This window comes from Heterodontus francisci, chromosome 6 (genome assembly GCF_036365525.1).
Source record: "Heterodontus francisci isolate sHetFra1 chromosome 6, sHetFra1.hap1, whole genome shotgun sequence".
In the NCBI taxonomy this organism is placed as follows: Eukaryota; Metazoa; Chordata; class Chondrichthyes; order Heterodontiformes; family Heterodontidae; genus Heterodontus; species Heterodontus francisci.
In genome coordinates, this window is record NC_090376.1 from 119,188,769 (window position 1) to 119,210,707 (window position 21,939).

At 54.9% G+C, this 21,939-nt stretch overlaps 1 protein-coding gene across 1 annotated transcript in view; it reads right to left on the bottom strand.

Moving 5' to 3' along the window:
• The window catches only part of pros1 (protein S), a 93,174-nt gene that overhangs the window by 34,573 nt on the left and 36,662 nt on the right, over positions 1-21,939 (bottom strand). Inside the window, exon 3 of the mRNA XM_068034189.1 lies at positions 10,263-10,287. Coding sequence (XP_067890290.1) covers positions 10,263-10,287 — 25 coding nt within the window. The remainder of the gene's footprint in view (positions 1-10,262; positions 10,288-21,939) is intronic.

The following is a 21,939-nucleotide window of genomic DNA, read 5'->3' on the forward strand; positions in this document are numbered from 1 at the left end:
CACGCAGAGCAACAAGGAGAGAGTGTGAGCACGCAGAGCAACAAGGAGAGTGTGAGCACGCAGAGCAAGGAGAGAGTGTGAGCACGCAGAGCAACAAGGAGAGAGTGTGAGTACTCAGAGCAACAAGGAGAGAGTGTGAGCACGCAGAGCAACAAGGAGAGAGTGTGAGTACGCAGAGAAACAAGGAGAGAGTGTGAGTACGCAGAGCAACAAGGAGAGTGTCTGAGCACGCAGAGCAACAAGGAGTGAGTGTGAGTACGCAGAGCAACAAGGAGAGAGTGTGAGTACGCAGAGCAACAAGGAGTGAGTGTGAGTACGCAGAGCAACATTGAGAGAGTGTGAGTACGCAGAGCAACAAGGAGAGAGTGTGAGTACGCAGAGCAACAAGGAGAGAGTGTGAGTACTCAGAGCAACGAAGAGAGAGTGTGAGTACGCAGAGCAACAAGGAGAGAGTGTGAGCACACAGAGCAACAAGGACAGAGTGTGATTACTCAGAGCAACAAGGAGAGAGTGTGAGCACGCAGAGCAACAAAGAGAGTGTGAGCACGCAGAGCAACAAGGAGAGAGTATGAGTACTCAGAGCAACAAGGAGAGAGTGTAAGTACTCAGAGCAACAAGGAGAGAGTGAGAGTACGCAGAGCAACTAGGAGAGAGTGTGAGTACGCAGAGCAACAAAGAGAGAGTGAGAGTACTCAGAGCAACAAGGAGAGAGTGTGAGCACGCAGAGCAACAAGGAGAGTGACAGTACTCAGAGCAACAAGGAGAGAGTGTGAGTACTCAGAGCATCAAGGAGAGAGTGTGAGCACGCAGAGCAACAAGGAGTGAGTGTGAGTACGCAGAGCAACAAAGGGAGAGTGTGAGTACTCAGAGCAACAAGGAGAGAGTGTGAGCATGCAGAGCAACAAGGAGAGAGTGTGAGTACGCAGAGCAACAAGGAGAGTGTGTGAGCACGCAGAGCAACAAGGAGTGAGTGTGAGTACGCAGAGCAACAAGGAGAGAGTGTGAGTACGCAGAGCAACAAGGAGAGAGTGTGAGTACTCAGAGCAACGAAGAGAGAGTGTGAGTACGCAGAGCAACAAGGAGAGAGTGTGAGCACACAGAGCAACAAGGAGAGAGTGTGATTACTCAGAGCAACAAGGAGAGAGTGTGAGCACGCAGAGCAACAAAGAGAGTGTGAGCACGCAGAGCAACAAGGAGAGAGTATGAGTACTCAGAGCAACAAGGAGAGAGTGTGAGTACTCAGAGCAACAAGGAGAGAGTGTAAGTACTCAGAGCAACAAGGAGAGAGTGAGAGTACGCAGAGCAACTAGGAGAGAGTGAGAGTACGCAGAGCAACAAAGAGAGAGTGAGAGTACTCAGAGCAACAAGGAGAGAGTGTGAGCACGCAGAGCAACAAGGAGAGAGTGACAGTACTCAGAGCAACAAGGAGAGAGTGTGAGCACGCAGAGCAACAAAGAGAGAGTGTGAGCACGCTGAGCAACAAAGAGAGTGTGAGCACGCAGAGCAACAAGGAGAGAGTGTGAGTACGCAGAGCAACAAGGAGAGTGTGAGTACGCAGAGCAACAAGGAGAGTGTGAGTACGCAGAGCAACAAAGAGAGAGTGTGAGTACGCAGAGCAACAAGGAGAGAGTGTGAGTACGCAGAGCAACAAGGAGAGAGTGTGAGTACGCAGAGCAACAAAGAGAGAGTGAGAGTACGCAGAGCAACAAGGAGAGAGTGTGAGCACGCAGAGCAACAAGGAGAGAGTGTGAGCACGCAGAGCAACAAGGAGAGAGTGTGAGCACGCAGAGCAACAAGGAGAGAGTGTGAGCACGCAGAGCAACAAGGAGAGAGTGTGAGCACGCAGAGCAACAAAGAGAGAGTGTGAGTACTCAGAGCAACAAGGAGAGAGTGTGAGCATGCAGAGCAACAAGGAGTGAGTGTGAGTACTCAGAGCATCAAGGAGAGAGTGTGAGCACGCAGAGCAACAAGGAGTGAGTGTGAGTACGCAGAGCAACAAGGAGAGTGTGAGTACTCAGAGCAACAAGGAGAGAGTGTAAGTACTCAGAGCAACAAGGAGTGAGTGTGAGTACGCAGAGCAACAAGGAGAGAGTGTGAGTACTCAGAGCAACAAGGAGAGAGTGTAAGTACTCAGAGCAACAAGGAGAGAGTGTGAGCACGCTGAGCAACAAGGAGTGAGTGTGAGTACGCAGAGCAACAAGGAGAGAGTGTGAGTACGCAGAGCAACAAGGAGAGAGTGTGAGTACTCAGAGCAACGAAGAGCGAGTGTGAGTACGCAGAGCAACAAGGAGAGAGTGTGAGCACACAGAGCAACAAGGAGAGAGTGTGAGTACTCAGAGCAACAAGGAGAGAGTGTGAGCACGCAGAGCAACAAAGAGAGTGTGAGCACGCAGAGCAACAAGGAGAGAGTATGAGTACTCAGAGCAACAAGGAGAGAGTGTGAGTACTCAGAGCAACAAGGAGAGAGTGTAAGTACTCAGAGCAACAAGGAGAGAGTGAGAGTACGCAGAGCAACTAGGAGAGAGTGTGAGTACGCAGAGCAACAAAGAGAGAGTGAGAGTACTCAGAGCAACGAGAGAGTGAGAGCATGCAGAGCAACAAGGAGTGAGTGTGAGTGCTCAGAGCATCAAGGAGAGAGTGTGAGCACGCAGAGCAACAAGGAGTGAGTGTGAGTACGCAGAGCAACAAAGGGAGAGTGTGAGTACTCAGAGCAACAAGGAGAGAGTGTGAGCACGCAGAGCAACAAGGAGAGAGTGTGAGCACGCAGAGCAACAAGGAGAGAGTGTGAGTACTCAGAGCAACAAGGAGAGAGTGTGAGTACGCAGAGCAACAAGGAGAGAGTGTGAGTACTCAGAGCAACAAGGAGAGAGTGTGAGTACTCAGAGCAACAAGGAGAGAGTGTGAGTACTCAGAGCAACAAGGAGTGTGAGTACGCAGAGCAACAAAGGGAGAGTGAGTACTCAGAGCAACAAGGAGTGTGAGTACGCAGAGCAACAAAGGGAGAGTGTGAGTACTCAGAGCAACAAGGAGAGAGTGTGAGCACGCAGAGCAACAAGGAGAGAGTGTGAGCACGCAGAGCAACAAGGTGAGAGTGTGAGTACTCAGAGCAACAAGGAGAGAGTGTGAGTACTCAGAGCAACAAGGAGAGAGTGTGAGTACTCAGAGCAACAAGGAGAGAGTGTGAGTACTCAGAGCAACAAGGAGAGAGTGTGAGTACTCAGAGCAACAAGGAGAGAGTGTGAGTACTCAGAGCAACAAGGAGAGAGTGTGAGTACTCAGAGCAACAAGGAGAGAGTGTGAGTACTCAGAGCAACAAGGAGAGTGTGAGTACTCAGAGCAACAAGGAGAGAGTGTGAGCACGCAGAGCAACAAGGAGTGAGTGTGAGTACGCAGAGCAACAAGGAGAGTGTGTGAGCACGGAGAGCAACAAGGAGTGAGTGTGAGTACGCAGAGCAACAAGGAGAGAGTGTGAGTACGCAGAGCAACAAGGAGAGAGTGTGAGTACTCAGAGCAACGAAGAGAGAGTGTGAGTACGCAGAGCAACAAGGAGAGAGTGTGAGCACACAGAGCAACAAGGAGAGAGTGTGATTACTCAGAGCAACAAGGAGAGAGTGTGAGCACGCAGAGCAACAAAGAGATTGTGAGCACGCAGAGCAACAAGGAGAGAGTATGAGTACTCAGAGCAACAAGGAGAGAGTGTGAGTACTCAGAGCAACAAGGAGAGAGTGTAAGTACGCAGAGCAACAAGGAGAGAGTGAGAGTACGCAGAGCAACTAGGAGAGAGTGTGAGTACGCAGAGCAACAAAGAGAGAGTGAGAGTACTCAGAGCAACAAGGAGAGAGTGTGAGCACGCAGAGCAACAAGGAGAGAGTGACAGTACTCAGAGCAACAAGGAGAGAGTGTGAGCACGCAGAGCAACAAAGAGAGAGTGTGAGCACGCAGAGCAACAAAGAGAGTGTGAGCACGCAGAGCAACAAGGAGAGAGTGTGAGTACGCAGAGCAACAAGGAGAGAGTGTGAGTACGCAGAGCAACAAGGAGAGAGTGTGAGTACGCAGAGCAACAAGGAGAGTGTGAGTACGCAGAGCAACAAAGAGAGTGTGAGTAAGCAGAGCAACAAGGAGAGAGTGTGAGTACGCAGAGCAACAAAGAGAGAGTGTGAGTACGCAGAGCAACAAGGAGAGAGTGTGAGTACGCAGAGCAACAAGGAGAGTGTGAGTACGCAGAGCAACAAAGAGAGAGTGTGAGTACGCAGAGCAACAAGGAGAGAGTGTGAGTACGCAGAGCAACAAGGAGAGAGTGTGAGTACGCAGAGCAACAAAGAGAGAGTGTGAGTACGCAGAGCAACAAAGAGAGAGTGTGAGTACGCAGAGCAACAAGGAGAGAGTGTGAGTACGCAGAGCAACAAAGAGAGAGTGTGAGTACGCAGAGCAACAAAGAGAGAGTGAGAGTACGCAGAGCAACAAGGAGAGAGTGTGAGCACGCAGAGCAACAAGGAGAGAGTGTGAGCACGCAGAGCAACAAGGAGAGAGTGTGAGCACGCAGAGCAACAAGGAGACAGTGTGAGTACTCAGAGCAACAAAGAGAGAGTGTGAGTACTCAGAGCATCAAGGAGAGAGTGTGAGCACGCAGAGCAACAAGGAGTGAGTGTGAGTACGCAGAGCAACAAAGGGAGAGTGTGAGTACTCAGAGCAACAAGGAGAGAGTGTGAGCATGCAGAGCAACAAGGAGAGAGTGTGAGTACGCAGAGCAACAAGGAGAGTGTGTGAGCACGCAGAGCAACAAGGAGTGAGTGTGAGTACGCAGAGCAACAAGGAGAGAGTGTGAGTACGCAGAGCAACAAGGAGAGAGTGTGAGTACTCAGAGCAACGAAGAGAGAGTGTGAGTACGCAGAGCAACAAGGAGAGAGTGTGAGCACACAGAGCAACAAGGAGAGAGTGTGATTACTCAGAGCAACAAGGAGAGAGTGTGAGCACGCAGAGCAACAAAGAGAGTGTGAGCACGCAGAGCAACAAGGAGAGAGTATGAGTACTCAGAGCAACAAGGAGAGAGTGTGAGTACTCAGAGCAACAAGGAGAGAGTGTAAGTACTCAGAGCAACTAGGAGAGAGTGAGAGTACGCAGAGCAACTAGGAGAGAGTGTGAGTACGCAGAGCAACAAAGAGAGAGTGAGAGTACTCAGAGCAACAAGGAGAGAGTGTGAGCACGCAGAGCAACAAGGAGAGAGTGACAGTACTCAGAGCAACAAGGAGAGAGTGTGAGCACGCAGAGCAACAAGGAGAGAGTGTGAGTACGCAGAGCAACAAGGAGAGTGTGAGTACGCAGAGCAACAGGGAGAGTGTGAGTACGCAGAGCAACAAAGAGAGAGTGTGAGTACGCAGAGCAACAAGGAGAGAGTGTGAGTACGCAGAGCAACAAGGAGAGAGTGTGAGTACGCAGAGCAACAAAGAGAGAGTGAGAGTACGCAGAGCAACAAGGAGAGAGTGTGAGCACGCAGAGCAACAAGGAGAGAGTGTGAGCACGCAGAGCAACAAGGAGAGAGTGTGAGCACGCAGAGCAACAAGGAGAGAGTGTGAGCACGCAGAGCAACAAGGAGAGAGTGTGAGCACGCAGAGCAACAAAGAGAGAGTGTGAGTACTCAGAGCAACAAGGAGAGAGTGTGAGCATGCAGAGCAACAAGGAGTGAGTGTGAGTACTCAGAGCATCAAGGAGAGAGTGTGAGCACGCAGAGCAACAAGGAGTGAGTGTGAGTACGCAGAGCAACAAGGAGAGTGTGAGTACTCAGAGCAACAAGGAGAGAGTGTAAGTACTCAGAGCAACAAGGAGTGAGTGTGAGTACGCAGAGCAACAAGGAGAGAGTGTGAGTACTCAGAGCAACAAGGAGAGAGTGTAAGTACTCAGAGCAACAAGGAGAGAGTGTGAGCACGCTGAGCAACAAGGAGTGAGTGTGAGTACGCAGAGCAACAAGGAGAGAGTGTGAGTACGCAGAGCAACAAGGAGAGAGTGTGAGTACGCAGAGCAACAAGGAGAGAGTGTGAGTACGCAGAGCAACAAGGAGAGAGTGTGAGCACACAGAGCAACAAGGAGAGAGTGTGAGTACTCAGAGCAACAAGGAGAGAGTGTGAGCACGCAGAGCAACAAAGAGAGTGTGAGCACGCAGAGCAACAAGGAGAGAGTATGAGTACTCAGAGCAACAAGGAGAGAGTGTGAGTACTCAGAGCAACAAGGGGAGAGTGTAAGTACTCAGAGCAACAAGGAGAGAGTGAGAGTACGCAGAGCAACTAGGAGAGAGTGTGAGTACGCAGAGCAACAAAGAGAGAGTGAGAGTACTCAGAGCAACGAGAGAGTGAGAGCATGCAGAGCAACAAGGAGTGAGTGTGAGTGCTCAGAGCATCAAGGAGAGAGTGTGAGCACGCAGAGCAACAAGGAGTGAGTGTGAGTACGCAGAGCAACAAAGGGAGAGTGTGAGTACTCAGAGCAACAAGGAGAGAGTGTGAGCACGCAGAGCAACAAGGAGAGAGTGTGAGTACTCAGAGCAACAAGGAGAGAGTGTGAGTACGCAGAGCAACAAGGAGAGAGTGTGAGTACTCAGAGCAACAAGGAGAGAGTGTGAGTACTCAGAGCAACAAGGAGAGAGTGTGAGTACTCAGAGCAACAAGGAGTGTGAGTACGCAGAGCAACAAAGGGAGAGTGAGTACTCAGAGCAACAAGGAGTGTGAGTACGCAGAGCAACAAAGGGAGAGTGTGAGTACTCAGAGCAACAAGGAGAGAGTGTGAGCACGCAGAGCAACAAGGAGAGAGTGTGAGCACGCAGAGCAACAAGGTGAGAGTGTGAGTACTCAGAGCAACAAGGAGAGAGTGTGAGTACTCAGAGCAACAAGGAGAGAGTGTGAGTACTCAGAGCAACAAGGAGAGAGTGTGAGTACTCAGAGCAACAAGGAGAGAGTGTGAGTACTCAGAGCAACAAGGAGAGAGTGTGAGTACTCAGAGCAACAAGGAGAGAGTGTGAGTACTCAGAGCAACAAGGAGAGAGTGTGAGTACTCAGAGCAACAAGGAGAGAGTGTGAGTACTCAGAGCAACAAGGAGAGAGTGTGAGTACTCAGAGCAACAAGGAGAGAGTGTGAGTACTCAGAGCAACAAGGAGAGAGTGTGAGTACTCAGAGCAACAAGGAGAGTGTGAGTACTCAGAGCAACAAGGAGAGAGTGTGAGCACGCAGAGCAACAAGGAGTGAGTGTGAGTACGCAGAGCAACAAGGAGAGTGTGTGAGCACGGAGAGCAACAAGGAGTGAGTGTGAGTACGCAGAGCAACAAGGAGAGAGTGTGAGTACGCAGAGCAACAAGGAGAGAGTGTGAGTACTCAGAGCAACGAAGAGAGAGTGTGAGTACGCAGAGCAACAAGGAGAGAGTGTGAGCACACAGAGCAACAAGGAGAGAGTGTGATTACTCAGAGCAACAAGGAGAGAGTGTGAGCACGCAGAGCAACAAAGAGAGTGTGAGCACGCAGAGCAACAAGGAGAGAGTATGAGTACTCAGAGCAACAAGGAGAGAGTGTGAGTACTCAGAGCAACAAGGAGAGAGTGTAAGTACGCAGAGCAACAAGGAGAGAGTGAGAGTACGCAGAGCAACTAGGAGAGAGTGTGAGTACGCAGAGCAACAAAGAGAGAGTGAGAGTACTCAGAGCAACAAGGAGAGAGTGTGAGTACGCAGAGCAACAAAGGGAGAGTGAGTACTCAGAGCAACAAGGAGTGTGAGTACGCAGAGCAACAAAGGGAGAGTGTGAGTACTCAGAGCAACAAGGAGAGAGTGTGAGCACGCAGAGCAACAAGGAGAGAGTGTGAGCACGCAGAGCAACAAGGTGAGAGTGTGAGTACTCAGAGCAACAAGGAGAGAGTGTGAGTACTCAGAGCAACAAGGAGAGAGTGTGAGTACTCAGAGCAACAAGGAGAGAGTGTGAGTACTCAGAGCAACAAGGAGAGAGTGTGAGTACTCAGAGCAACAAGGAGAGAGTGTGAGTACTCAGAGCAACAAGGAGAGAGTGTGAGTACTCAGAGCAACAAGGAGAGAGTGTGAGTACTCAGAGCAACAAGGAGAGAGTGTGAGTACTCAGAGCAACAAGGAGAGTGTGAGTACTCAGAGCAACAAGGAGAGAGTGTGAGCACGCAGAGCAACAAGGAGTGAGTGTGAGTACGCAGAGCAACAAGGAGAGTGTGTGAGCACGGAGAGCAACAAGGAGTGAGTGTGAGTACGCAGAGCAACAAGGAGAGAGTGTGAGTACGCAGAGCAACAAGGAGAGAGTGTGAGTACTCAGAGCAACGAAGAGAGAGTGTGAGTACGCAGAGCAACAAGGAGAGAGTGTGATTACTCAGAGCAACAAGGAGAGAGTGTGAGCACGCAGAGCAACAAAGAGAGTGTGAGCACGCAGAGCAACAAGGAGAGAGTATGAGTACTCAGAGCAACAAGGAGAGAGTGTGAGTACTCAGAGCAACAAGGAGAGAGTGTAAGTACGCAGAGCAACAAGGAGAGAGTGAGAGTACGCAGAGCAACTAGGAGAGAGTGTGAGTACGCAGAGCAACAAAGAGAGAGTGAGAGTACTCAGAGCAACAAGGAGAGAGTGTGAGCACGCAGAGCAACAAGGAGAGAGTGACAGTACTCAGAGCAACAAGGAGAGAGTGTGAGCACGCAGAGCAACAAAGAGAGAGTGTGAGCACGCAGAGCAACAAAGAGAGTGTGAGCACGCAGAGCAACAAGGAGAGAGTGTGAGTACGCAGAGCAACAAGGAGAGAGTGTGAGTACGCAGAGCAACAAGGAGAGTGTGAGTACGCAGAGCAACAAAGAGAGTGTGAGTACGCAGAGCAACAAGGAGAGAGTGTGAGTACGCAGAGCAACAAGGAGAGTGTGAGAGTACGCAGAGAAACAAGGCCGCAGAGAGAAAGCTTGTGTTAATTGATTTGAGAGTAGGTTCACGCTCAGGCTGAGCTTTATAATTTCCACATAAAAAGGACAATCTGACAAATTTGCACCCCCAGTGCGTAATCGCACTACACTGGATACATATCAGGACGTCAAGTGAGGGAGGGGGGAGACCAAGGTGAGGGTGGGGGGAGACCGAGAGGGGGGAGACTGAGTGGGGTGGGGGAGGGGGGGGGGGGGAGACTGTGGGGGGGGGGGAGGGGGGAGACGGAGACTGAGTGGAGGGGAGTGGGGAGTCTGAGGGGGTGGGGAGACTGAGGGAGTTGGAGTGGCGAGTCTGAGGGGGTGGGGAGACTGAAGGAGGTGGAGTGGGAAGTCTGAGGGGGGTGGAGCCTGAAGGGGGGAATGGGCAGACAGAAGGGCTGAGGAGAGTGGGAAGCCCAGTGGGTGGGGGGGGTGGAATGATTCACCGTGTCTGGGAAATCAGTGAATCATTTTCCCATTCCAGGGCACTCCAGATAGCCTGGTATGTAAGCTACCTTCCTGCTCCACAGGTGGGTATTGTCTACAGGTGGGTATTGTCTACAGGTGGGTATTGCCACTACAAATGCAGGTACCCTTGTCATTTCAACAGTGATGACCCAGAGTCCCAGAGAACACAGAGCAGCAAACCTCACTCACTCACACCAGCAACGCTGTGTAACACACATAACCAAAAGGAGAAAATTAGTTCTGCATTTTTTCTGGGCCCCACACATCAGCCTTGGAGAGGGTGCAGCGTAAATTCACCAGAGTGATACTGGGGCTAAAAGGGTTAAATAACGAGGACAGGTGGCACAGACTGGGCTTGTATTCCCTCGAGTATAGACGATTAAGGGGGTGATCAAATTGAGGGGGTTTAAGATGATTAAAGGAGTTAATAGGATTGATAGAGAGAAACTATTTCCTCTGGTGGGGAGAGTCCAGAACAAGGGGGCAGAATCTTAAAATTAGAGCCAGGCTGTTCAGGGGTGATGTCAGGAAGCATTTCTTCACACAAAGGGGAGTGGAAATCTGGAACTCTCTCCCGCAGAAATCTGTTGAGGCCGGGGGTCAATTGAAAATTTCAAAACTGAGATTGATGGATTTTTATTGGGTAAGGGGATTAAGGGTTGCAGAACCAAGGCGGGGAGACAGAGTTAAGAAACAGATCAGCCATGAACTAATTGAATAGTGGACATGCTCAAGGGGCTGAATGACCTCCTCCTGGGGTCTGATGGCTTGCTCCAGATGACACTGATTATTTCTCAATAGCCATGTCTACAAAAAAGGTCAACTGCACAGTGGCAGCGTTAATACAGAAGTGAAACTCACCGAGATATTTAGGGTAAAAGTATTCCTGTTGAAAGAAGGAAAGACAAGTATCAGACATGAAAAACACTCCTGGTCGCAGAGCCAATATCAGCCAGCAGCTGATGCTGCACATGCCCCACAACAGTGAGAGTGTCACTCACTGCCTGCGTCATTTTAATATTTACCACCCTCTCGCTCCCCTGGATTGGAACGATGCTGCCACTTTCTCCATGAGATTGACTGAAGCAACATGACTGACACAAAGTTAAACACAGCAACACCCCTGACAGTTAGAGCCTCGGAGAGACAACAAAATGCTGCAGCCCCCACGCCTGACAGGAAATGGCTCAACAATTGACCTCTCCATTGCCAATGATGTTGGGGTGAGGGAGAGATAAACTCACTGGAGCGAGGGTCTGACCACTCGGGCACATCGTCAACACCTGCCAAGCTGAGCAGGCTGCAGAATTGCAACATGAGGTGTCAGCACCAGAGAATGTGTCAGGAACACTTTCCCTTCCCCTGGAAACATCCCATCACAAACACCAACAAAAGGAAACATTTCAAAATCTTTAGAGCCCAGAGTCCCCCACACAACATTTCACACCCTCAGGAACATCTCAAAGTGCTTTACAGCCAATGATGTATCTTTTTGAAGTGTAGTCACAGTTGTAATGCAGGAAACTCAGCAGGCAATTTGTACACAGCAAGATCCCACAAACAGCAATGTGATAATGATCAGATAATTTGTTTTTTTGATATTGCTTGAGGGATAAATATCGACCACAGGACAGCGAGGAGAATGCCCCTCCGACAGTGCAGCATTCCCTCAGTACTAATCCTCCAACAGTGCAGCACTCCCTCAGTACTGCCACTCCGACAGTGCAGCACTCCCTCAGTACTGCCACTCCGACAGTGCAGCACTCCCTCCGTACTGACCCTCCGACAGTGCAGTACACCCTCCGTACTGACCCTCCGACAGTGCAGCACTCCCTCAGTACTGACCCTCCGACAGTGCAGCATTCCCTCAGTACTAATCCTCCAACAGTGCAGCACTCCCTCAGTACTGCCCCTCCAACAGTGCAGCATTCCCTCAATATTAATCCTCCAACAGTGCAGCACTCCCTCAGTACTGCCACTCCGACAGTGCAGCACTCCCTCAGTACTGCCACTCCGACAGTGCAGTACTCCCTCCGTACTGACCCTCCGAAAGTGCAGCGCTCCCTCAGTACTGACCCTCCGACAGTGCAGCGCTCCCTCAGTACTGACTCTCCGACAGCGCAGCACTCCCTCAGTACTGACAGTCCGACAGTGCCGTCCTCCCTTTGTACTGACCCTCCGACAGTGCAGCGCTCCCTCAGCACTGACCCTCCAACAGTGCAGCACTCCCTTCGTACCAACCCTCCGACAGTGCAGCATTCCTCAGTACTGACCCTCCGACAGTGCAGCGCTCCCTCAGTACCGATCCTCCGACAGCGCCGCACTCCCTCACTACTGACCCTCTGACAGTGCAGCATTCCTCAGTACTGACCCTCCGACAGTGCAGCGCTCCAACAGTACTGACCCTCTGACAGTGCAGTACTCCCTCAGTACTGACCCTCCGACAGTGCAGCACTCCCTCAGTACTGACCCTCCGACAGTGCAGCACTCCCTCAGTACTGACCCTCCGACAGTGCAGCACTCCCTCAGTACTGACCCTCCGACAGTGCAGCACTCCCTCAGTACTGACCCTCCGACAGTGCAGCACTCCCTCAGTACTGACTGTCCGACAATGCAGCACTCCCTCAGTACTGACCCTCTGACAGTGCAGTACTCCCTCAGTACAGACCCTCTGACAGTGCAGCGCTCCCACAGTACTGATCCTCCGACAGTGCCACACTCCCTCAGTACTGACCCTCCGACAGTGCCGCCCTCCCACAGTACTGACCCTCCGACAGTGCAGCATTCCTCAGTACTGAACCTCTGACAGTGCAGCGCTCCCTCAGCACTGACCCTCCAACAGTGCAGCACTCCATTCGTACTGACCCTCCGACAGTGCAGCACTCCCTTCGTACCGATCCTCCGACAGTGCCGCACTCCCTTCGTACGGACCCTCCGACAGTGCTGCACTCCCTCAGTACTGACCCTCCGACAGTGCCGCACTCCCTCAGTACAGACCCTCCGACAGTGCAGCACACCCTCCGTACTGACCATCCGACAGTGCCGCACTCCCTTCGTACTGACCCTCCGACAGTGCAGCATTCCCTCAGTACTGACCCTCCAACAGTGCCGCCTTCCCTCAATACTGACCCTCCAACAGTGCAGCGCTCCCTCAGTACTGACCCTCCGACAGTGCAGTACTCCCTTCGTACTGACCCTCTGACAGTGCAGCGCTCCATCAGTACTGACCGTCCGACAGTGCAGCACTCCCTCAGTACTGACCCTCTGACAGTGCAGCACACCATCAGTACTGACCCTCCGACAGTGCAGCACTCCCTCAGTACTGATCCTCTGACAGTGCAGCACTCCCTCAGTACTGACCCTCCGACAGTGTCGCCCTCCCTCAATACTGACCCTCCGACAGTGTCGCCCTCCCTCAATACTGACCCTCCGACAGTGCAGCATTCCTCAGTACTGACCCTCCGACAGTGCAGCGCTCCCTCAGTACTGACCGTCCGACAGTGCAGCACTCCCTCAGTACTGACCGTCCGACAGTGCAGAACTCCCTCAGTACTGACCCTCTGACAGTGCAGCAGACCATCAGTACTGACCCTCCGACAGTGTCACCCTCCCTCAATACTGACCCTCCGACAGTGTCACCCTCCCTCAATACTGACCCTCCGACAGTGCAGCATTCCTCAGTACTGACCCTCCGACAGTGCAGCGCTCCCTCAGTACGGACCCTCCGACAGTGCAGCGCTCCGTCAGTACTGACCCTCTGACAGTGCAGTACTCCCTCAGTACTGACCGTCCGACAGTGCAGCGCTCCCTCAGTACTGACCCTCTGACAGTGCAGCACTCCCTCAGTACTGACCCTCTGACAGGGTCGCCCTCCCTCAATACTGACCCTCCGACAGTGTCGCCCTCCCTCAATACTGACCCTCCAACAGTGCAGCACTCCCTCAGTACTGACCCTCCGACAGTGCAGCACTCCCTCAGTACTGACTGTCCGACAATGCAGCACTCCCTCAGTACTGACCCTCCGACAGTGCAGCACTCCCTCAGTACTGACCCTCCGACAGTGCAGCACTCCCTCAGTACTGACTGTCCGACAATGCAGCACTCCCTCAGTACTGACCCTCTGACAGTGCAGTACTCCCTCAGTACAGACCCTCTGACAGTGCAGCGCTCCCACAGTACTGATCCTCCGACAGTGCCACACTCCCTCAGTACTGACCGTCCGACAGTGCCTCACTCCCTCAGTACTGACCCTCCGACAGTGCCGCCCTCCCTCAGTACTGACCCTCCGACAGTGCAGCATTCCTCAGTACTGAACCTCTGACAGTGCAGCGCTCCCTCAGCACTGACCCTCCAACAGTGCAGCACTCCATTCGTACTGACCCTCCGACAGTGCAGCACTCCCTTCGTACCGATCCTCCGACAGTGCCGCACTCCCTCAGTACTGACACTCTGACAGTGCAGCATTCCTCAGTACTGACCCTCCGACAGTGCAGCACTCCCTTCGTACGGACCCTCCGACAGTGCTGCACTCCCTCAGTACTGACCCTCCGACAGTGCCGCACTCCCTCAGTACAGACCCTCCGACAGTGCAGCACACCCTCCGTACTGACCATCCGACAGTGCCGCACTCCCTTCGTACTGACCCTCCGACAGTGCAGCATTCCCTCAGTACTGACCCTCCAACAGTGCCGCCTTCCCTCAATACTGACCCTCCAACAGTGCAGCGCTCCCTCAGTACTGACCCTCCGACAGTGCAGTACTCCCTTCGTACTGACCCTCTGACAGTGCAGCGCTCCATCAGTACTGACCGTCCGACAGTGCAGCACTCCCTCAGTACTGACCCTCTGACAGTGCAGCACACCATCAGTACTGACCCTCCGACAGTGCAGCACTCCCTCAGTACTGATCCTCTGACAGTGCAGCACTCCCTCAGTACTGACCCTCCGACAGTGTCGCCCTCCCTCAATACTGACCCTCCGACAGTGTCGCCCTCCCTCAATACTGACCCTCCGACAGTGCAGCATTCCTCAGTACTGACCCTCCGACAGTGCAGCGCTCCCTCAGTACTGACCGTCCGACAGTGCAGCACTCCCTCAGTACTGACCGTCCGACAGTGCAGAACTCCCTCAGTACTGACCCTCTGACAGTGCAGCAGACCATCAGTACTGACCCTCCGACAGTGTCACCCTCCCTCAATACTGACCCTCCGACAGTGTCACCCTCCCTCAATACTGACCCTCCGACAGTGCAGCATTCCTCAGTACTGACCCTCCGACAGTGCAGCGCTCCCTCAGTACTGACCCTCCGACAGTGCAGCGCTCCCTCAGTTCTGACCCTCTGACAGTGCAGTACTCCCTCAGTACTGACCGTCCGACAGTGCAGCGCTCCCTCAGTACTGACCCTCTGACAGTGCAGCACTCCCTCAGTACTGACCCTCTGACAGGGTCGCCCTCCCTCAATACTGACCCTCCGACAGTGTCGCCCTCCCTCAATACTGACCCTCCAACAGTGCAGCATTCCTCAGTACTGACCCTCCGACAGTGCAGCGCTCCCTCAGTACTGACCCTCCGACAGTGCAGCGCTCCCTCAGTACTGACCGTCCGACAGTGCAGCACTCCCTCAGTACTGACCCTCTGACAGTGCAGCACTCCCTCAGTACTGATCCTCTGACAATGCAGCACTCCCTCAGTACTGACCCTCCGACAGTGTCGCCCTCCCTCAACACTGACCCTCCGACAGTGCAGCATTCCTCAGTACTGACCCTCCGACAGTGCAGCGCTCCCTCAGTACTGACCCTCCGACAGTGCAGCGCTCCCTCAGTACTGACCCTCTGACAGTGCAGTACTCCCTCAGTACTGACCGTCCGACAGTGCAGCGCTCCCTCAGTACTGACCCTCTGACAGTGCAGTACTCCCTCAGTACTGACCCTCTGACAGTGCAGTACTCCCTCAGTACTGACCCTCGGACAGTGCAGTACTCCCTCAGTACTGACCCTCTGACAGTGCCGCCCTCCCTCAGTACTGACCCTCCGACAGTGCCGCACTCCCTCAGTACTGACCCTCCAACAGTGCAGCGCTCCCTCAGTACTGGCCCTCCGACAGTGCAGCGCTCCCTCAGTACTGACCCTCCGACAGTGCAGTACTCCCTCAGTACTGACCCTCCGACAGTGCAGTACTCCCTCAGTACTGACCCTCTAACAGTGCCGCCCTCCCTCAGTACTGACCCTCCGACAGTGCCGCACTCCCTCAGTACTGACCCTCCGACAGTGCAGCGCTCCCTCAGTACTGGCCCTCCGACAGTGCAGCGCTCCCTCAGTACTGACCCTCCGACAGTGCAGCGCGCCCGCAGTACTGACCCTCTGACAGTGCAGTACTCCCTCAGTACTGACCCTCCGACAGTGCAGCATTCCTCAGTACTGACCCTCCGACAGTGCAGCGCTCCCACAGTACTGACCGTCCGACAGTGCAGCACTCCCTCAGTACTGACCCTCCGACAGTGCAGCACACCCTCAGTACTGTCCCTCCGACAGTGCAGCACTCCCTCAGTACTGTCCCTCCGACAGTGCAGCACTCCCTCAGTACTGTCCCTCCGACAGTGCAGCACTCCCTCAGTACTGACCCTCCGACAGTGCAGCGCTCCCTCAGTACCGATCCTCCGACAGCGCCGCACTCCCTCACTACTGACCCTCTGACAGTGCAGCATTCCTCAGTACTGACCCTCCGACAGTGCAGCGCTCCAACAGTACTGACCCTCTGACAGTGCAGTACTCCCTCAGTACTGACCGTCCGACTGTGCAGCACTCCCTCAGTACTGACCCTCCGACAGTGCAGCACTCCCTCAGTACTGACCCTCCGACAGTGCAGCACTCCCTCAGTACTGACCCTCCGACAGTGCAGCACTCCCTCAGTACTGACCCTCCGACAGTGCAGCACTCCCTCAGTACTGACCCTCCGACAGTGCAGCACTCCCTCAGTACTGACTGTCCGACAATGCAGCACTCCCTCAGTACTGACCCTCTGACAGTGCAGTACTCCCTCAGTACAGACCCTCTGACAGTGCAGCGCTCCCACAGTACTGATCCTCCGACAGTGCCACACTCCCTCAGTACTGACCGTCCGACAGTGCCTCACTCCCTCAGTACTGACCCTCCGACAGTGCCGCCCTCCCTCAGTACTGACCCTCCGACAGTGCAGCATTCCTCAGTACTGAACCTCTGACAGTGCAGCGCTCCCTCAGCACTGACCCTCCAACAGTGCAGCACTCCATTCGTACTGACCCTCCGACAGTGCAGCACTCCCTTCGTACCGATCCTCCGACAGTGCCGCACTCCCTCAGTACTGACACTCTGACAGTGCAGCATTCCTCAGTACTGACCCTCCGACAGTGCAGCACTCCCTTCGTACGGACCCTCCGACAGTGCTGCACTCCCTCAGTACTGACCCTCCGACAGTGCCGCACTCCCTCAGTACAGACCCTCCGACAGTGCAGCACACCCTCCGTACTGACCATCCGACAGTGCCGCACTCCCTTCGTACTGACCCTCCGACAGTGCAGCATTCCCTCAGTACTGACCCTCCAACAGTGCCGCCTTCCCTCAATACTGACCCTCCAACAGTGCAGCGCTCCCTCAGTACTGACCCTCCGACAGTGCAGCGCTCCCACAGTACTGACCGTCCGACAGTGCAGCACTCCCTCAGTACTGACCCTCCGACAGTGCAGCACACCCTCAGTACTGTCCCTCCGACAGTGCAGCACTCCCTCAGTACTGTCCCTCCGACAGTGCAGCACTCCCTCAGTACTGTCCCTCCGACAGTGCAGCACTCCCTCAGTACTGACCCTCCGACAGTGCAGCGCTCCCTCAGTACCGATCCTCCGACAGCGCCGCACTCCCTCACTACTGACCCTCTGACAGTGCAGCATTCCTCAGTACTGACCCTCCGACAGTGCAGCGCTCCAACAGTACTGACCCTCTGACAGTGCAGTACTCCCTCAGTACTGACCGTCCGACTGTGCAGCACTCCCTCAGTACTGACCCTCCGACAGTGCAGCACTCCCTCAGTACTGACCCTCCGACAGTGCAGCACTCCCTCAGTACTGACCCTCCGACAGTGCAGCACTCCCTCAGTACTGACCCTCCGACAGTGCAGCACTCCCTCAGTACTGACCCTCCGACAGTGCAGCACTCCCTCAGTACTGACTGTCCGACAATGCAGCACTCCCTCAGTACTGACCCTCTGACAGTGCAGTACTCCCTCAGTACAGACCCTCTGACAGTGCAGCGCTCCCACAGTACTGATCCTCCGACAGTGCCACACTCCCTCAGTACTGACCGTCCGACAGTGCCTCACTCCCTCAGTACTGACCCTCCGACAGTGCCGCCCTCCCTCAGTACTGACCCTCCGACAGTGCAGCATTCCTCAGTACTGAACCTCTGACAGTGCAGCGCTCCCTCAGCACTGACCCTCCAACAGTGCAGCACTCCATTCGTACTGACCCTCCGACAGTGCAGCACTCCCTTCGTACCGATCCTCCGACAGTGCCGCACTCCCTCAGTACTGACACTCTGACAGTGCAGCATTCCTCAGTACTGACCCTCCGACAGTGCAGCACTCCCTTCGTACGGACCCTCCGACAGTGCTGCACTCCCTCAGTACTGACCCTCCGACAGTGCCGCACTCCCTCAGTACAGACCCTCCGACAGTGCAGCACACCCTCCGTACTGACCATCCGACAGTGCCGCACTCCCTTCGTACTGACCCTCCGACAGTGCAGCATTCCCTCAGTACTGACCCTCCAACAGTGCCGCCTTCCCTCAATACTGACCCTCCAACAGTGCAGCGCTCCCTCAGTACTGACCCTCCGACAGTGCAGTACTCCCTTCGTACTGACCCTCTGACAGTGCAGCGCTCCATCAGTACTGACCGTCCGACAGTGCAGCACTCCCTCAGTACTGACCCTCTGACAGTGCAGCACACCATCAGTACTGACCCTCCGACAGTGCAGCACTCCCTCAGTACTGATCCTCTGACAGTGCAGCACTCCCTCAGTACTGACCCTCCGACAGTGTCGCCCTCCCTCAATACTGACCCTCCGACAGTGTCGCCCTCCCTCAATACTGACCCTCCGACAGTGCAGCATTCCTCAGTACTGACCCTCCGACAGTGCAGCGCTCCCTCAGTACTGACCGTCCGACAGTGCAGCACTCCCTCAGTACTGACCGTCCGACAGTGCAGAACTCCCTCAGTACTGACCCTCTGACAGTGCAGCAGACCATCAGTACTGACCCTCCGACAGTGTCACCCTCCCTCAATACTGACCCTCCGACAGTGTCACCCTCCCTCAATACTGACCCTCCGACAGTGCAGCATTCCTCAGTACTGACCCTCCGACAGTGCAGCGCTCCCTCAGTACTGACCCTCCGACAGTGCAGCGCTCCGTCAGTACTGACCCTCTGACAGTGCAGTACTCCCTCAGTACTGACCGTCCGACAGTGCAGCGCTCCCTCAGTACTGACCCTCTGACAGTGCAGCACTCCCTCAGTACTGACCCTCTGACAGGGTCGCCCTCCCTCAATACTGACCCTCCGACAGTGTCGCCCTCCCTCAATACTGACCCTCCAACAGTGCAGCACTCCCTCAGTACTGACCCTCCGACAGTGCAGCACTCCCTCAGTACTGACTGTCCGACAATGCAGCACTCCCTCAGTACTGACCCTCCGACAGTGCAGCACTCCCTCAGTACTGACCCTCCGACAGTGCAGCACTCCCTCAGTACTGACCCTCCGACAGTGCAGCACTCCCTCAGTACTGACCCTCTGACAGTGCAGTACTCCCTCAGTACAGACCCTCTGACAGTGCAGCGCTCCCACAGTACTGATCCTCCGACAGTGCCACACTCCCTCAGTACTGACCGTCCGACAGTGCCTCACTCCCTCAGTACTGACCCTCCGACAGTGCCGCCCTCCCTCAGTACTGACCCTCCGACAGTGCAGCATTCCTCAGTACTGAACCTCTGACAGTGCAGCGCTCCCTCAGCACTGACCCTCCAACAGTGCAGCACTCCATTCGTACTGACCCTCCGACAGTGCAGCACTCCCTTCGTACCGATCCTCCGACAGTGCCGCACTCCCTCAGTACTGACACTCTGACAGTGCAGCATTCCTCAGTACTGACCCTCCGACAGTGCAGCACTCCCTTCGTACGGACCCTCCGACAGTGCTGCACTCCCTCAGTACTGACCCTCCGACAGTGCCGCACTCCCTCAGTACAGACCCTCCGACAGTGCAGCACACCCTCCGTCCTGACCATCCGACAGTGCCGCACTCCCTTCGTACTGACCCTCCGACAGTGCAGCATTCCCTCAGTACTGACCCTCCAACAGTGCCGCCTTCCCTCAATACTGACCCTCCAACAGTGCAGCGCTCCCTCAGTACTGACCCTCCGACAGTGCAGTACTCCCTTCGTACTGACCCTCTGACAGTGCAGCGCTCCATCAGTACTGACCGTCCGACAGTGCAGCACTCCCTCAGTACTGACCCTCTGACAGTGCAGCACACCATCAGTACTGACCCTCCGACAGTGCAGCACTCCCTCAGTACTGATCCTCTGACAGTGCAGCACTCCCTCAGTACTGACCCTCCGACAGTGTCGCCCTCCCTCAATACTGACCCTCCGACAGTGTCGCCCTCCCTCAATACTGACCCTCCGACAGTGCAGCATTCCTCAGTACTGACCCTCCGACAGTGCAGCGCTCCCTCAGTACTGACCGTCCGACAGTGCAGCACTCCCTCAGTACTGACCGTCCGACAGTGCAGAACTCCCTCAGTACTGACCCTCTGACAGTGCAGCAGACCATCAGTACTGACCCTCCGACAGTGTCACCCTCCCTCAATACTGACCCTCCGACAGTGTCACCCTCCCTCAATACTGACCCTCCGACAGTGCAGCATTCCTCAGTACTGACCCTCCGACAGTGCAGCGCTCCCTCAGTACTGACCCTCCGACAGTGCAGCGCTCCCTCAGTTCTGACCCTCTGACAGTGCAGTACTCCCTCAGTACTGACCGTCCGACAGTGCAGCGCTCCCTCAGTACTGACCCTCTGACAGTGCAGCACTCCCTCAGTACTGACCCTCTGACAGGGTCGCCCTCCCTCAATACTGACCCTCCGACAGTGTCGCCCTCCCTCAATACTGACCCTCCAACAGTGCAGCATTCCTCAGTACTGACCCTCCGACAGTGCAGCGCTCCCTCAGTACTGACCCTCCGACAGTGCAGCGCTCCCTCAGTACTGACCGTCCGACAGTGCAGCACTCCCTCAGTACTGACCCTCTGACAGTGCAGCACTCCCTCAGTACTGATCCTCTGACAATGCAGCACTCGCTCAGTACTGACCCTCCGACAGTGTCGCCCTCCCTCAACACTGACCCTCCGACAGTGCAGCATTCCTCAGTACTGACCCTCCGACAGTGCAGCGCTCCCTCAGTACTGACCCTCCGACAGTGCAGCGCTCCCTCAGTACTGACCCTCTGACAGTGCAGTACTCCCTCAGTACTGACCGTCCGACAGTGCAGCGCTCCCTCAGTACTGACCCTCTGACAGTGCAGTACTCCCTCAGTACTGACCCTCTGACAGTGCAGTACTCCCTCAGTACTGACCCTCGGACAGTGCAGTACTCCCTCAGTACTGACCCTCTGACAGTGCCGCCCTCCCTCAGTACTGACCCTCCGACAGTGCCGCACTCCCTCAGTACTGACCCTCCGACAGTGCAGCGCTCCCTCAGTACTGGCCCTCCGACAGTGCAGCGCTCCCTCAGTACTGACCCTCCGACAGTGCAGTACTCCCTCAGTACTGACCCTCCGACAGTGCAGTACTCCCTCAGTACTGACCCTCTAACAGTGCCGCCCTCCCTCAGTACTGACCCTCCGACAGTGCCGCACTCCCTCAGTACTGACCCTCCGACAGTGCAGCGCTCCCTCAGTACTGGCCCTCCGACAGTGCAGCGCTCCCTCAGTACTGACCCTCCGACAGTGCAGCGCGCCCGCAGTACTGACCCTCTGACAGTGCAGTACTCCCTCAGTACTGACCCTCCGACAGTGCAGCATTCCTCAGTACTGACCCTCCGACAGTGCAGCGCTCCCACAGTACTGACCGTCCGACAGTGCAGCACTCCCTCAGTACTGACCCTCCGACAGTGCAGCACACCCTCAGTACTGTCCCTCCGACAGTGCAGCACTCCCTCAGTACTGTCCCTCCGACAGTGCAGCACTCCCTCAGTACTGTCCCTCCGACAGTGCAGCACTCCCTCAGTACTGTCCCTCCGACAGTGCAGCACTCCCTCAGTACTGACCCTCCGACAGTGCAGCACTCCCTCAGTACTGACCCTCTGACAGTGTCGCCCTCCCTCAATACTGACCCTCCGACAGTGTCGCCCTCCCTCAATACTGACCCTCCGACAGTGCAGCATTCCTCAGTACTGACCCTCCGACAGTGCAGCGCTCCCACAGTACTGACCCTCCGACAGTGCAGCACTCCCTCAGTAC